Below are 17,054 nucleotides of genomic sequence, written 5' to 3' on the forward strand. Positions count from 1 at the left end.
TGTGTCACTGCCTTCAAATAGCCTACTCTCATAATACGCAAGTTACAACAATTCTTTTACCATGAATATGATGTTTCTCATTATTTTATTGGAACGAATCACACATTTAACAATGAGTTTTCCAGTGATTCTCAATTTGCTGGTGCTCAGAAATGGCATATATACATATAGGCTTGAAATGAATGCCAATATGACACTTCCCAACTCTGTACTGGAGAGAGACAGCGTGCGTGTGACATAGGTGGCGTTGTGCCATCTAATTGGTCAACGCTCAGACGCACGCTCAGAATATCTGACATGCCAGATATTGCTCTGCACATTCGGAAAGACACCTGAACATGCTATTCCACGCTATGACATCAGAAACTCGGTACGTTCAACGTTCAGATGCACGGTCCGTGTGCCAACAGCTTTACAGTCTAATCCGACACAGCGTGTCCAATGGCTCTCCATCTTGCAGTGCTCTGGCGGTAGTCATCTGAGGTAGTAATGTGTCATTCAATGACCTTGTCCAACTCAACTTGTGTACTGACCTATCTCTCTGTAACATGCCCTCAACATGTGGATGAAAGGTGGAGAGACATTGGCACAGGTTGTAACGTGGTAGAAAGTACATCCTTCTTGGTTCAAACTGACCTACCAAATAGCACTGCCATTAATATGTCACATTGCATGTGCTTTGTTGAATGCAACATCCTTAAATGACAACTGTCGTCTGTGTATCTCACTAGAAAACATTGGTACACTGGTATTCACTTCCTTCTGCATCTCCATCTATACTATGCAAACCATCACGATGTGCATGGCAGAGGGTACATCCCACTGTACAAGTTATTTGGGTTTCTTCACATTCCATTCACATTCCATTCACATATGGAGCATGGGAAGAATGATGGTTTGAATGCCTGTGTCTGTGCAGTAATTATCCAACTCTTTTCCCTCCCAATCCCTATGTGAGTGATACGCAGGGGGCTGACAGCTACTGTGTGCCACCACATGAAACATCCTTCCGGGTTCGCTGGTGATGATGGCCAAGATCCAAACAAGTGGCTGAAGGTATATGAACGTATAGCCTAATTTAACAAATGGGATGACACTGTGTGTTTGGCTGACATATTTTTCTACTCGGAGGGCACTGCCAAGTAATGGCATGAGAACAACGAGGAGAAGTTCACAAGCGGGGAAGTATTTCAGGCGGAACTGCGCAAGTATTTCGGTGACGCACAATGACAGAAGTGAAAGGCTGAAGGTACATTAAAGTGCAGGGCACAGCACCCAGGAGAAACTACAGCATTCTACATTCAAGACGACTTGGAGCTGTGTAAAATAGTGGATCCTAGAATGAAGAAGAAAGATAAGGTTGCACATCTCATGAAGTGTGTTGCTGAGGACGTGTATCAAGCCCTACTCCTGAAGAAGCTTTTGACAGCAGACAACGTCATAAAATGGTGCCAGTATATCAAGATAATGCATCAAAAAAGAATTACACGCAAGAAGTTTGAACAGTTAAAATGTCGTATCGATGTCTGTGATGGAGGAAGCAACTGATTTCACAAATGTTCATCAGATAGTGAGAGAGGAAGTTCAGAAGGCACTTGGATTGCACAGCAAGCAAAAAACTAGAGACGCTTCAAGAGGTCATAAGGGAGGAAAATGGAACAGACATTGAACCTAATCTCTCGTCTTTCATTTCCCTTTAAAACGGTGAAAAAGTAGAGACCCAGGCGGAGTTAGGTTCCTACAATGCCGCATGAGGAACCTGTTAGGGCACCAAGGAAGACTGATATCTGGAGGACCCAGGATAACCAACCTGTATGTTTCCACGTGGACAATCGGGACATGTGGTGCGCTACTGTCGAGAAACGTGGTGGATATTTGATGACGCCTGCGCCAGAAGACAGCAGACCGATCTTAGCCGACGCCAACTCCAGGACAACGAAGATGAACAAGAAGATGTGGGTCCAGGGTACATAGATCACAATTGCCACAAGCTAGCCACTGGAGAGGACTCTCCCCAACACGCTGATCAAGGTTTCCAACACCGTTTAGATGCTCCAGCCGATCACCTAGCCGTCGCAACCTGGAAAACTAAAGGGTGCAATTTTCCTTGGAGGTGAGGCTGCCGAAGAGAAAAATCCTCTGCCATCGATCACTACAAAAATGATAGGAAACTATGTATATATCCTCATGGATGGCTGACCGGCCCAAGTTCTTGTGGATTCTGAAGCATCATATTCATCCATTTCTGAGAAGTACGGTCACTAGTTGCAGAAAACCGTTTTGTCGACAATAAAACATCTCTGCTGAAGTTGGATAATGGGAGATATGTTAAACCTACAGTGGCCATACACAGCCCTTAGAATTCATCATCTTACAAGAGTGTAGTCATGACTTCATTCTCAGATGGGACTTTTTAAAGCTTCTCAGGCAATTATAGATTGTGGTCACTCGAAGATTATGCTAGACAAGATGAGATACTGTGGACAGGAAGATGCACATCTGAGTGTGTGGAGACTGTTTGTGCTGGATGAAGTGATCATTCCTGCAGTCAGCACTAGAAAGGTAGCTGATACGTGTCATGGCATGCATCAACCCATGGATCTTGTAGTGGAATGTAAGAGAACCATACCACTGAAGAATAACTTAGTCATCCCAGCATCTGTCGTCTCATTTAAGAATGGATTTAGTGAATTATGAATAGTTAATTGTCGCCGAGAGTCGCAGATCCTTCAAAGATGCATGTGTGTAGCAAACGCTGAGCCGTTAATTGAAGAACAGCTGAGCGTCATAGAAATCTCCCATGCTGAGTCTGTGGGCGAAATTAGCGCGACCACTAAGAGACAAGATCTTCTAGCTCGACTATCACCATGGCTCACTAAGGAACAATAGAAGAAGCTACTTGCCATTCTTCAAGAGTTCTCTAAATGCTTCAATCCACAGGTGAAGAGCAAATTAGACAAATAGACGGTGAAGCAGCGGATTAGCACTGGAGACCATCAACCAATAAGCTAGAGAGCATACTGTGTGTCAGCAACAGAACGTTGAATAATTCGTGACGAGGCAGAGAAAATGATGATGAAGCTCCTCAGGCACTACTTTGGACCTTATAAGGTTGTAAGACATTTGTCTGATGTTACTTATGAAATTAAAGATTTCGACCCAGACACAAAGCAACAAAAGATCAGAGATACGGTCCACATCCTTCGAATGAAGCCTTATAATAATCCTGCAACACAGGGTAAATTTGAAGCTCCAGTGACAGGCAACAAGCGGAAAGATGACAAAGAGCGTAGCAGCAAAAGAAGTTTGAAGAAGATCACTGTCAGGGTGAGAATCAGCCATCAGGAGTCGGAGTATGCAGGACCGATGAGTCGTTCCCGGACTAGGACGACGTAACACTGTGACAATGTTCTCTTAAGGAGGGAGCAATGACGCAGAAGAAGCTGAGTAGCACCATGGTGTAGTGGTTATGATACTAAACTGTTGCATGGAGGGTTACGAGTTCAAAACTCACCTGGACTGTACAATTTTAATTTATATATTCGGTTTGCGTACATTCTAGAACTATCCACAAGTGTCAAGAATCATTGTACTAGAATGTTCTGTAGCTGTATATATATAGTGTGGATGGATACGTGTGCGTGCGTGCGTGCGTGCGTGCGTGCGTGCGCGCGAGTGTATACCTATCCTTTTTTTCCCCCTAAGGTAAGTCTTTCCGCTCCCGGGATTGGAATGACTCCTTACCCTCTCCCTTAAAACCCACATCCTTTCATCTTTCCCTCTCCTTCCCTCTTTCCTGACGAAGCAACTGCCGGTTGCAAAAGCTCGAAATTTTGTGTGTGTGTGTTCTTTTATTGTGCCTATCTACCGGCACTTTCCCGCTTGGTAAGTCATGGAATCTTTGTTTTTAATGTATATATAGTGAGTGTGTTCTGGACGGAGGCAGTTCGCTCCACACTCTTGTATGTGCAAGTGCTGAATAAACCTTCGTTAAGTGAAGTTAGTGTTCGTCATTTGTCTAATTACACCTTCTTCTACATGACAATACTATGGTCATACGATACTACATTCTTCTGTTTTGTGATGTCACAATTTTACATTTCTGAGCGTTTAAAGCACACCACCAATCTTTACCATTTTGAAATATTATCAAGATCTGACTGAATATTTATGCAGATTCTTTCAGACAGTACTTTAGTATAGCTAACTGCATCATCTGCAAAAAGTCTGAGGTTACTGTTAATATTGACTGCAAGGTCATTAACACACACTGTGAACAGCAAGGGTCCCAACACATTTGCCTGAGGCACAGCTGAATTACTTCTACACTTGATGATGGCTCTCCATCCAAGATAACATGCCGCTCCCTCCCTACCCGAAGGTCTTCAATCCAGTCACAAATTTTGCTGGATACCCCAAATCATATGTTTGACAGGAGATATAGGTGTGGTTGTTGTTGTTGTTGTTGTTGTTGTTGTTGTTGTTGTTGTTGTCGTCGTCGTCTTCAGTCCTGAGAATGGTTTGATGCAGCTCTCCAGGCTACTCTATCCTGTGCAAGCTTCTTCGTCTCCCAGTACCTACTGCAGCCTACATCCTTCCGAATCTGCTTAGGATATTCTCCTCTTGGTCTCCCTCTACGATTTTTACCCTCCATGCTGCCCTCCAATACTAAATTGGTGACCCCTCGATGTCTCAGAATGTCCTACCAACCAATCCCTTCTTCTAGTCAAGTTATGCCACAAGCTCCTCTTCTCCCCAATTCTATTAAATACTTCCTCATTAGTTATGCGATCTACCCAACTACTCTTCAGCATTCTTCTGTAGCACCACATTTCGAAAGCTTCTATTCTCTTCTTGTCCAAACTATTTATCGCCCACGTTTCACTTCCATACATGGCTACACTCTATACAAATACTTTCAGAAAGGACTTCCTGACATTTAAATCTATACTCGATGTTAACAAATTTTTCTTCTTCAGAAACGCTTTCCTTGCCATTGCCAGTCAATATTTTACATCATGTCTACTTTGACCATTATCAGTTATTTTGCTCCCCAAATAGCAAAACTCATTTACTACTTTAAGTGTCTCATTACCTAATCTAATTCCCTCAGCATCGCCCAACTTAATTCGACTACATTCCATTATCCTCGTTTTCCTTTTGTTGATGCTCATCTTATACCCTTCTTTCAAGACACTCCATTCCGTTAAATTGCTCTTCCATGTCCTTTGCTGTCTCTGACAGAATTACAATGTCATTGGCGAACCTCAAAGTTTTTATTTCTTCTCCATGGATTTTAATACCTACTCCGAAATTTTCTTTTGTTTCCTTTATTGCTTGCTCAATATACAGATTGAATAACATCGGGGATAGGCTACAACCCTGTCTCACTCCCTTCCCAACCACTGCTTCACTTTCGTGTCCCTCAACTCCTATAACTGCCATCTGGTTTCTGTACAAATTGTAAATAGCCTTTCGCTCCCTGTATTTTACCCCTGCCACCTTTAGCATTTAAAAGAGAGTATTCCAGTCAACATTATCAAAAGCTTTCTCAAAGTCTACAAATGCTAGAAATGTAGGTTTGCCTTTCCTTAATCTTTCTTCTAAGATAAGTCGTAGGGTCAGTATTGCCTCACGTGTTCCAACATTTATACGGAATCCAAACTGATCTTCACCGAAGTCCTTCTACCAGTTTTTCCATTCGTCTGTAAAGAATTCGCATTAGTATTTTGCAGTTGTGACTTATTAAACTGATAGTTCGGTAATTTTCACATCTGTCAACACATGCTTTCTTTGAGTGTGGAATTACTATATTCTTCTTGAAGTCTGAGGGTATTTCATCTGTCTCATACATCTTGCTCACCAGATGGTCGAGTTTTGTCAGGGATGGCTTGCCCAAGGCTGTCAGTAGTTCTAATGGAATGTTGTCTACTCCTGGGGCCTTGTTTCGACTCAGGTCTTTCAGTGCTCTGTCAAACTCTTCACGCAGTATCGTATCGCCCATTTCATCTTCATCAACATCCACTTCCAATTACATAATATTGTCCTCAAGTACATCGCCCTTGTATAGACCCTCTATATACTCCTTCCACCTTTCTGCTTCCCCTTTGCTTAGAACTGAATTTCATCAAAAGCTCTTAATATTCACGCAAGTGGTTCTCCTTTCTCCAAAGGTCTCTCTAATTTTCCTGTAGGCAGTATCTATCTTACCCCTAGTGATGTAAGCCTCTACATCCTTACAGTTGTCCTCTAGCTATCCCTGCTTAGCCATTTTGCACTTCCTGTCAATCTCATTTATGAGTCATTTGTATTCCTTTTTGGCTAATTCATTTACTGCATTTTTATATTTTCTCCTTTCATCAATTAAATTCAATATTTCTTCTGTTACCCAAGGGTTTCTACTAGCCCTCGTCTTTTTACCTATTCCATCCTCTGCTGCCTTCACAATTTCATCCCGAAAAGCTACCCATTCTTCTTCGACTGTATCCCCCATTCCTGTCAATTGTTCCCTTACGCTCTCCCTGGAACTCTCTGCAACCTCTGGTTCTGTCAGTTTATCCAGGTCCCATCTCCTTAAATTCTCACCTTTTTGCCGTTTCTTCTGTTTTAATCTACAGTTCATAACCAATAGATTGTATTCAGAGTCCACATCTGCCCCTGTAAATGTCTTACAATTTACAACCTGGTTCCTAAATCTGTCTTCCCGTTATATAATCTGTTTGATACCTATTAGTATCTCCAAGGTTCTTCCATGTATACAACCTTCTTTCATGATTCTTGAACCAAGTATTAGCTATGATTTCGTTATGCTCTGTGCAAAATTCTACCAGGCGGCTTCCTCTTTCATTTCTTAGCCCCAATCCATATTCACCTACTGTTTCCTTCTCTCCCTTTTCCTACTCTCGAATTCCAGTCACCCATGAATATTAAATGTTTGTCTCCCTTCACTACCTGAATAATTTCTTTTATCTCATCATACATTTCTTCAATTTCTTCGTCATCTGCAGAGCTAGTTGGCATATAAACTTGTACTACTGTAGTAGGCATGGGCTTCGTGTCTATCTTGGCCACTGTAATATGTTCACTATGCTGTTTGTAATAGCTTACCCCCACTCCTATTTTTTTATTCATTATTAAACCTACTCCTGCATTACCCCTATTTTATTTTGTATTTATAACCCTGTATTCACCTGACCAAAAGTCTTGTTTCTCCTGCCACCGAACTTCACTAATTCCCACTATATCTAACTTTAACCTATCCATTTCCCTTTTTAAATTTTCTAACCTACCTGCTTGATTAAGGGATCTGACATTTCACGCTCCGATCCGTAGAACGCCAGTTTTCTTTCTCCTGATAACGACGTCCTTTTGAGTAGTCCCCGCCCAGAGATCCGAATGGGGGACTATTTTACCTCCGGAATATTTTACCCAAGAGGATGCCATCATCATTTAACCATACAGTAAAGCTGCATGCCCTCGGGAAAAATTACGGCTGTAGTTTCCCTTTGCTTTCAGCTGTTCGCAGTACCAGCACAGCAAGGCCGTTTTGGTTAGTGTTACAAGGCCAGATCAGTCAATCATCTAGACTGTTGCCCCCCCTGAAAAGGCTGCTGCCCTCTTCAGGAACCACACGTTTGTCTGGACTCTCAGCAGATAACCACCCCGCCCCCCACCCCCCCCTTTGTGGTTGCACCTACGGTATGGCTATCTGTATCATTGAGGCACGCAAGCCTCCCCACCAATGGCAAGGTCCATGGTTCATGGGGGGGATAGGTGTGGTAGTGAGTCAAATTCTTTTCATAAATCAAGGAATACTGCATCCATGTTGGTTGATATTGTGGAGGTCATTCTGCTCAAGTTACCTTATTATTAAAGAGCGCATTATATGCATCATAAAAACTTTAAAATATCCATAAAAATGCTTAAAAATACCTGAAAATTGTTGAAATATGCAAGCTCAAATAATAAAGAAACGTGGTATTTACTGTGTGTGTTACATCTCAGAGTTGAACCTGTGCATTATATCTCATACCCATTACGAGGTAGAGCACCAACCACGCGAAAAATCAGTACATTAAGAATGCTGATATCATTTTCTGAAAACACTTTCTGGGATTATTTTCTAAAAATTTGCAAAACAGGAACACACACCATGTTTCAAGAATTGTTCCTTCTTTGCTATTGTTGCCGGTAACAAGCGGATGGGATGTGAGTCAGTCACAATGAAACAGTCGATATGTAAAGGACCAACTTAGAGATATATCGCTTGTAGAGGGCACACTCAAAAACTCCATAGTATTTTATTTACAAATCAGCATACAATCATGAAAGTTGTTGAACAGCATTAACTTTTAATTAATACTATTGGATCAAAGCATAATTTACCATTTATTTTACATTTTGCTACTATGGTAAACATAAACAACCAAGTACTGTTTCAAATGTTCGATAGTAAGAGTGTGTCTTCAATCACTCAAAACATTTTTATAAGCAGAAAAGGACTGTTCTACATCAGCTGAGGTAACTGGATAGTATTTGAATCTGGGTGCTATGTTGGCACTTACTGTTTCTGCTAAAGTTCACCCGGCCCAGTTTGGCACAAGGGTTCAAAGCCTGGGTTGTTATTTGAAATGTTTTCAGACTTTTCCTTGTTTTCTTGGGAATACCTCCTGTGTCGAAGAGTTCACTAGAATAATTTTATTCCTTAACTGAATAGATTCATTCAGCACCAAACCTTGAGTTTCAAGCTTTTTAATACTTGCAGGTATATGGGAAAAATGAGTGCTAATCACAGCAATGCCTTTTTTAATAATGAAATCATTAAAAGCTTCCTTGCACGGCCAAACTGCCAAAGTCTCTGCACTGTCTAAGTCATTCACTACTCCTCTAATGGCCTCGAAATGTGGATTGTAAAAGAACACAGCTTCGACCCACATATCCCAACGAGTTACCACTGGATTGGGAGTTTTTCTTTGTAGGTCTTGATGTGAGCAGGAGCCTTTAGAAACACTTTCTTTGTGGATGAAATCAGTTTATTTACATTCACAAACGTGGAACAAACTTCTTCAGCAAGGCAGTGTACTCCATGAGCAAAGCACGTCACGTGACTCAAATTGGGATAAAATACTCGGAGAGCTTTTTGTGCCTTGATCATATAGGGAGCAGTACCTGAAATAAACAAAACGTCCTTTCATCTGCAGAAGATTCTAGACATATTTTTCTAATACCCTCATTCACAAATCTGGGGATCGTAGGATGATTTATTTTTTCATGTTCTTTGCAGCCCGCTAAACAGAAAAAAGACTGCTCTTGTTTTAAAGCACCAACAATTAAATTTGCAATGTAATGGCCACAAGCATCTGTAGATTCAGCAACTGAAATCCAGATAATGCTGTCCTTGAGTTCAGTGTGTATCTCTTCCAGAACATTTACGTAAATTGTCCATATGTTATTTTTACGTAATGTTGATTCATTTGGCATATTTTGATTTAAGCAATATTTGCAGAGGAAGCCTTTGAGGATAGGGTTTGTAAGTTTGTGAAGACAGATGTTGCTTGCAGTAAATGCTTCACATAGGTCCATAATAAACCTACTTTTTTGGTTACCTTTGGACAAATCCCTGGCGTTGCAACTCGCTGTTGTCAGACGTTGTCGTCATGGTCCTTTCTTCTGCATTCCTGCGGTATGAAGACTTGTCTTGATGTGCTGGTCTACTTGAAACTTTTTTTTGCAAAAAACATTTCTCTACAATTCCATAATATGTAAATGTTCCAGGATAATCAGCTATCTACGAACCGAAGTTTCTTTTTCGGGCGGCACGGCATACAAGACGTTACACTCTACCCATCATAAAGACGTTCAGCTGTGTGACGTGCGGCTAAAAGCTTGCTCAGCTTAATTTAATTGTTGCTGACACGTTCAGTATGATAGTGGGTGGGAGCACAGGAGCAAAAGCATTGACTGTCTGCCTGTTCCTGTTCCTCTTCTATAGTGATTTTGCTAGGCAGTAGCCTCTCGACATCTAATCTAACTCGAGCTAGACACCGCCCATCTAAATTTTTAAAATATTGTAAACATCGAGTGAAAAATATGCATCACTACTTTTTAGTTAAAATATGCAGTAACCGGCAAAAAGGAGCCAATATTCAAATGCATATGCAGCATGCAAATGCATATAATCCAGTCTCTAGCTGTTATGTTTGAGCTCAGAATTTGTTCCAAGATTCTACAACAAATCGACGTTAGAGATATTGGACAGCAGTTTCACGGATGACTTGTACCACACTTCTTATAGGCGGGTGTCACCTGTGCTTTTTTCCCAAGAACTGGGCACTGTTTTTTTTGTTTAAGTGATTCAAGATAGATTATAGTTAGAAGAGGTCTAACTCTGTTGTAACTTCAGTATAGAATCTGATAGGGATTCCATTGGGCCCAGATGCTTTGTTCGGTTTTAACGATTTCAGCTGTTTCTCAACACCACTGACACTAATACTTATTTCATTCATCATTTCAGTGGTATGAGGATTAAATTGGAGGAATTCTCCTGGGTTTGCCTTTGTAAAAGAACATTTGGAAATGGAATCAAGTGTTTCACTTTTTGCTTTACTGCCCTCAGTTTCAGCTCTTGTTTCAAAGGACTGGACACTAACTTCAGTGCCACTAATAGCCTTTACATATTATCAGAATTTCTGTGGGTTTTGTGAAATTCATTTGACAGTATTCTGCTACAGTAGTAATTGAACGCATAATGTATTGTTCTCTTGACAAACCAAACACGTTTCTATTTGAGCATCTCTATATCTATAGCCCTGCACTTAGTTTTACACGTATTGTGCAGTAATCTCTGTTTCTTTACAGTGACTGTATAACATGGAGATTCCCTCACATTGTGAACTGTTCTACTGGGTACATGTCTATCCAGTGCTTGCTTAGTTATTCTTTTAGATTTGAGCCATAGTTCCTCTACATGCACCTGCCCTGTGCTGAAAGTTCAAAGTTGCTCACGGAGGTATGACACCACTGATTTTTTGTCTAGTTTACTGAACATATTTTTCTTCCTGCTTGTTTTAATTGCCCTTTGTACTTTGGTAATCATTGTCACCACAACTGTGTCATGGCCACTGATACCAGTTTCGAAGTGGACATCCTCAAGGAGATCAGATCTGTTTGTTGCCATTAGATCGTATATATTTTTGTTACTAGCAGTGTACCTATGCTGCTCTTGAAATCATTCCTGCATGACTCATATTGTGGCTAGATAAGAGAGAAGGTTGGAAAATAATGCTCAATAATTTTAATAAGGAACAAAACAAAACAAAAATTCACATTTGAACTTACATGTTTTACCTACTTTTCTACATAGTAACCAGTGTTCTCAACACATTTCTCCCATCTGGTGCCAATATCGATATGTGCTCTTCGTAGAAGTCTGTTGAGTTGGAGTATAGCCATCTGTGGTTTACTGATTTCACTTCCGCATCTGTCGTAAAATGTTGCCCAGCCAGGAATTTTTTGATGGGTGCAAACAGATGAAGGTGCGACAGAGCAAGATGAGGATACTGGTGCACCTTCCGCCCAAATTTGGCAATTTCCTCATGAACAGGAGCAGCAACATTGAAGCGAACATTGTCATGCTGAAGTTTGACACTGTCAGTTCATTTATGTTATGGTGTTTGTCGCAAGACACGACACAACTTAATCAAAGATTTAATATAGGCTGCAGTATTCACAGTGGTCCCATGTTCAGTAAAGTCCACCAATAACATGCCATGTGTATCCCTGAAGCACTTTCCTAACAGATTGAATCATTCTGAATTTTACCCACACAGGGGAACAAGTGGGTTTCCACTCTGTAGAAGTCTGCTTGGTGTAGGCCTAAACCTCATCACCAGTGACGATTACTTTCAGAAAGTCAGTCCTTTCTGTAGCATAATGCATTAAGTGATCCAAGCTTGTCTTCATTCGCTAGCCCTTGTGATTGACTGTCAGGTTCTTAGACATCCAGCGAGCACAAACTTTACGAAATTTCATTGTTTCATGAACAATATCATACACTGCACAATAGGAAATGTTGAACTGGTGCAATAAGGTTTGCAGTTGTACACGTCAGTTCTTCAAAATTACTGCCTCAATGGCTCCAGCATTCTAGGGGGCTGCAGTTGTTACCGACTACCTGGACCCTGATAAGCCACTAAGGTTCAGACTGCCCTATTGGAAGAACACACACCACCTGGAGACATTGTTACGATCCATACCGTTGTCCCCAAACATGGCTCACATGTCCTTGTGAATTTCACTTGGTTTATGCCCTTTGGCCCACAAATATTGAACTGCACTTCGCTGCTCTTCACAAGTTGATGACGGTAACATGTGTGCCATGTTTGTTTTTTAATTGAGGAGTCTCTCACTAGAGTTACACATGAAAATAAAATAACCACTGTTGTGCAAACTTCAAATTGTATTTTCGTGACATTTCCCCACTCCAGTTGCAGTACCAGGGGAGAAAGAAATTATTGTGCATTCCTTTCTGATCCTTCCTCGCATGTTGTAAACATGAAAAATGTGATAGCCGAATGTAGAATGTTGCATGTTTTTTGTGCACCATGTCCATGATGTGGTCATTAGTCACTTCACTAATAACTACCAGTTTGCATCTCTGTATAACCGAAGCAGTATGGTGTTGCTTTATAAACATATATCAACAGTATAAAATTGGTCTTTTCTGTGGACATGCCCACAAGGCTTCGTAGCTTCATATAGTTGTCACCACACACACACAGTTTCGTCTTTGGGGAGAAAAACTGTGACCTATTTGGTTAAAATACCTTTTCTCAGTCGATTTCACTGTGATTTTTGGCAAAAATTCCCCAAAAAGTAATTAAGTTTGTTTTTCGTGCTAAGTTTGGTGAACCAATTACTAAGAAAGTCTAGACTTGTAATGGCGGGTGGATGATCCTTTACTCTTGACTAAATTTTAAAATATGTGCAGATGGGCAATGCCATATTTGATTTTCTCTCTCTGAAAGTGAGTTCCAAATGCTTTAACTTTGGTGAGAGATGTTGAGAAGTAATATCAATGGTTTGAGCTTAATGCACTGAACATTTCATAAGCATCAAACAGTAGTAATGTGAAACAAATAGGACATCATTGTTTACATTTGGAGCTAAGACCAAAACTTTAATATTACACGTATTTTCCTGTTCATGTGTGTTTGTAAGTAACAGCAGTAGTGGTGATTTATGAATGAAAACTATAATTTGACCTTTGTGGTACTCCCTTCTCTGACCAATTTCAGTCACCGTATTAGCAAGAGATTCTGATTATTATTGAGGCACAATGCAAAGACTGTACAAAATTGAGGCAAATTTATGTGACTGAGTGGCTATGCATAAATTGAGTAGTGTGGGAGTGTGTTGCAATCACTTGAATGCATGTACATTTTGAGCAATTTTCACCTGCGGGTAAACTTTGTGGTACAGTTGGTTATTACCTGTAGATATACAGTTCTCCAAACCATTGTGTTTGTTTTAAAGAGTACCTATGATATGGAGGGAGAGAGAGAGAGAGAGAGAGAGATTAATATGTTAGTTACCATAATGGTGATGAAAGATGTAATATCTGACACGATGCATAGTTTCACCCTTAAAATATTTCAGTACACAATAAATCACTATTTTGCTGCATGTCATGTCTCCAAATTCAATGTTTTCCAGCATGCTTTCACTTTAGTGTTCTAGGAAGCAATTTCAAAATGCTGCCACAGCATAATTTATTCAAATTGAGACTCAGCAAAACCCTAAATGTAGGCAAGTGACTTCTCATCTGTGGCACTGGTCACAAGCAAGCAGAATGCCCCTCCATTTCTCCCTTCAGAGATTTAAGCCAGCTTCGTTTCAGATATTTGATGGGAACAAATATTCTATTCTGAGCATCTGAATGCTCACTAATAGATATCTTTATTCTATGGCGAGAGCTCAATAAACTTACCAACATCTTGACTGCAGATAATAGTCGTACGATGTAGGTACGTAGTATTTGTTATTGAATGCTTTGTGTAGTAAAGACGGAGAAAAATAAGCGGAAGAAGACACGCTCTTCAAATGCCTCCATAGCAGAAATAATTTCTGGCTGGAAATTAACTTGGGCTACTATAAAGACATAATTGAAAGTAAAGAAAATTGTGGAAAAAGGTTGCCATTAGCTTTAATTAATGATAGAAAAATCTGTAACTGGAAAAGTTTAAAATTGTGTTATATAAAGTACAGAAAAAAACCTAGAGGTCTTTCGTGCTTTACAGTTATCTCATGTTAGTTCTATTTATTGCACAGTAATTTTATTCACTCAGAACCTCAGACTAAATTGTTGATAATTTAATTCTAAAAATAGGTTTGCTGTGTCTCGGAACATGCCGGGAGGTCATTGGAATTCATTGCCACCCTCAGTACACACATTGAAATAATGATACCTCACAAGTAAATGAAAACAAACAATAAACACCACATGATAAACTAAGTGTAAGCATTTATGAGACTTGGTTGGATGTCAGTATAACTTCATACTTGTACACACCATCAGTAGGCACGTAAGTGTTAAAGTTGCAGTTCTCTATGACATCTAGGACAGCCACTAAGAATGCATTAGGCTTGTTTGTTTTTAGTATTGTTAACAGGTCTGGTAGTATATATAAGGCGCATGAACAGCATCAGATGTTAAGTGCTGAGGTGTAGCTAGCGGTTTGCAGTCTGCACCGTATACCAACTCTGTAATGGTGACAAAACTTCCTACATTCTCTGACACGAGTTTTAAAAAAATTCAGGAGTGGATGCAGTGGTGGTGCAGCGTAATACTGACAAGTGGGCTCATGCTATCAAGTTCATTTTAAATTTGACTTTATTTTGTAAACACCTAAGTTGCATCACATACCTCTCAGCCCATTAAGTTTCATTTCGTTTCCTCCTCCACCTTCTGGGTACTTCATTTGTTTTGGCAGGCACTGTGATTCTCAGCAGTTAAGGTTCCTGACACAGATTACTGTCTGCTGCAGTGGGTCAGAATGCTGTGAAAATAGCAAGAAGCCTGTTCAGGCAGTATGGCTTCAAAACATTATGTTGTCATGATTAACTTCCTGGCCAAGTTCAAATCAAACACATCATTCTTAGGCCTTAGGCAGTGTGGTGCATTTGTCTTTCAAAACAGTCTGTGGCATTCATCAGATTTGCAGCTTTCTTCTGAGCATGATGCAAACATAGGGACTGTTCATCACAGACTTAGGCTGTTTCCTGTGTGGACAAATTTTCAGTAGTTAGAGAGCCATTATTACTCATTGTTAAAGAAACATATCGACATCAAAACTTGTGGAGGAATATATTTCCATTTTCTGCTAACTGATTGATAAAGAAGCCACTACTGATTGACGTACATGTACTTACTATTTCAGTTCATCTACACATATGACGCTGTCATAACAGTTTACACTTGATGTGGGCAGGAGTGTGTGGTTACGGTGTTAGAGACTAGAAAGCATTTTTGTTAGAGGTGTTCCACTATTACTGGCTGGTGTTGAAATGCGCACACTTATTTTTCACTACAAATAGATCAAAACTTCTCTTTCATATCTTACACTAAATGTCTATGAAATGCTTAGCTTTATTTATGAGTTGTCTCCAAACATTATTATGGGAGCACTTATTATCTGCACTCATTACATAGATCACTGATAATTTCCTTAATGTAACTTTACAGAGTGAAAAAAGAATTATTTCAATCTCCAGCATTGTTGGAATAGCACATTCGCATATTTGCTTAAAATGTTTTTGTTGAGAAATCTTGTTTACTAGTTTTAAACCTCTGTCTGCATAAAATGAAATAAATTAATTCCATTGCCAAGTTGTGAAGGGACAACTGCAATTGAATTTTGGGAAATTATACTTCCTTCTTCAATGAGAGAGAGCCATATGTTGTTCAACAAACAAGGAAGGCGGGCTTCCTTCTAATTCTTCATTTTTCTCTCTTGACTTTGATTTATTGAATTACTTAACCAGATATGTTTTTAAGAATTTTTTTCACTTCATATATGTACTGGATGATGACAAACCAGTCTGAAAACTCAGCTTCCATTTGTAACTGTGGACCTCCTTTCACATTTCATTTTGAAGTGAGGGCAATTACCCATTTTATATTATTTTAATTGTTAATGTTTTATTTGTAGATTAGTTGATTACAATATTTTAATATTTGTGAATTCTTTTGCAGAATATCAGCTAGTAGCCTTTATATCACACATGGGTACATCATCAATGGTGGGTCACTACGTGTGTCATATCCTACGAGATGGGCAGTGGGTGATTTACAATGACAATAAAGTGGCTCGTTCTGAAAATCCTCCAAAGGAACTTGGATACTTGTATCTTTACAAGCGTTTGTGATTTAAAACTTGAAATACTGAAGTCAATAGCGAAACTCCATTCCTATCGTCACATGTTTAATAAAAGTGTGCATGCTGACAAGTTTTTTAAAATGTTGCCTGCATTTTATTTTATTACTGCCAAATACTCAACTAGTAAGTCTGTATTTAATACTGAGGAATGTGCTGTTACTTATTTATGAACTTTTGTACTTTGCTGGCAAATGAGAATAGCCAATATCCATTTGCTCACTCAAAATATTATTTAACTGCTCACAGTATTAGTACTAGATTATATTATTGAATTCAGATGTGTACAGAGCAGTAAACAAATACACAGTATAAATTTTTGTGAATTTAACAAATATGGTTATCTGAATAACGATAATAAACTGTTTTAAAAGTTACATTATGTTTTTTTTAAAAAAAAAAACATGTCATTTATTTGATTCTTTGTTAATTACAGAGTTGTTTTAAAGAAATTAAAACAATATTTGTAAAGTAATCATATATTTCAGAAACATTTCCAAAAAACTTATGTATGTTAATAATAAAATGTTTTGAGCTGTTTATTAGAAGTAACAACACATATATGTAACACATTGAAATGTTATTCACATTTCAAATAGAATTGTAAGACCGCCTGTGCAC

At 39.4% G+C, this 17,054-nt stretch overlaps 1 protein-coding gene across 1 annotated transcript in view; it reads left to right on the forward strand.

Annotated features, from left to right (window-relative positions):
• The window catches only part of LOC126353922 (ubiquitin carboxyl-terminal hydrolase 5), a 163,823-nt gene extending 147,013 nt beyond the window's left edge, over positions 1–16,810 (forward strand). Inside the window, exon 14 of the mRNA XM_050003165.1 lies at positions 16,253–16,810. Within this exon, the coding sequence (XP_049859122.1) occupies positions 16,253–16,425 (173 nt within the window). The 3' untranslated portion in view covers positions 16,426–16,810. The remainder of the gene's footprint in view (positions 1–16,252) is intronic.
• Positions 16,811–17,054: the final 244 nt, after the last annotated feature.

Source organism: Schistocerca gregaria, chromosome 3, assembly GCF_023897955.1.
Source record: "Schistocerca gregaria isolate iqSchGreg1 chromosome 3, iqSchGreg1.2, whole genome shotgun sequence".
Classification (NCBI taxonomy): domain Eukaryota; kingdom Metazoa; phylum Arthropoda; class Insecta; order Orthoptera; family Acrididae; genus Schistocerca; species Schistocerca gregaria.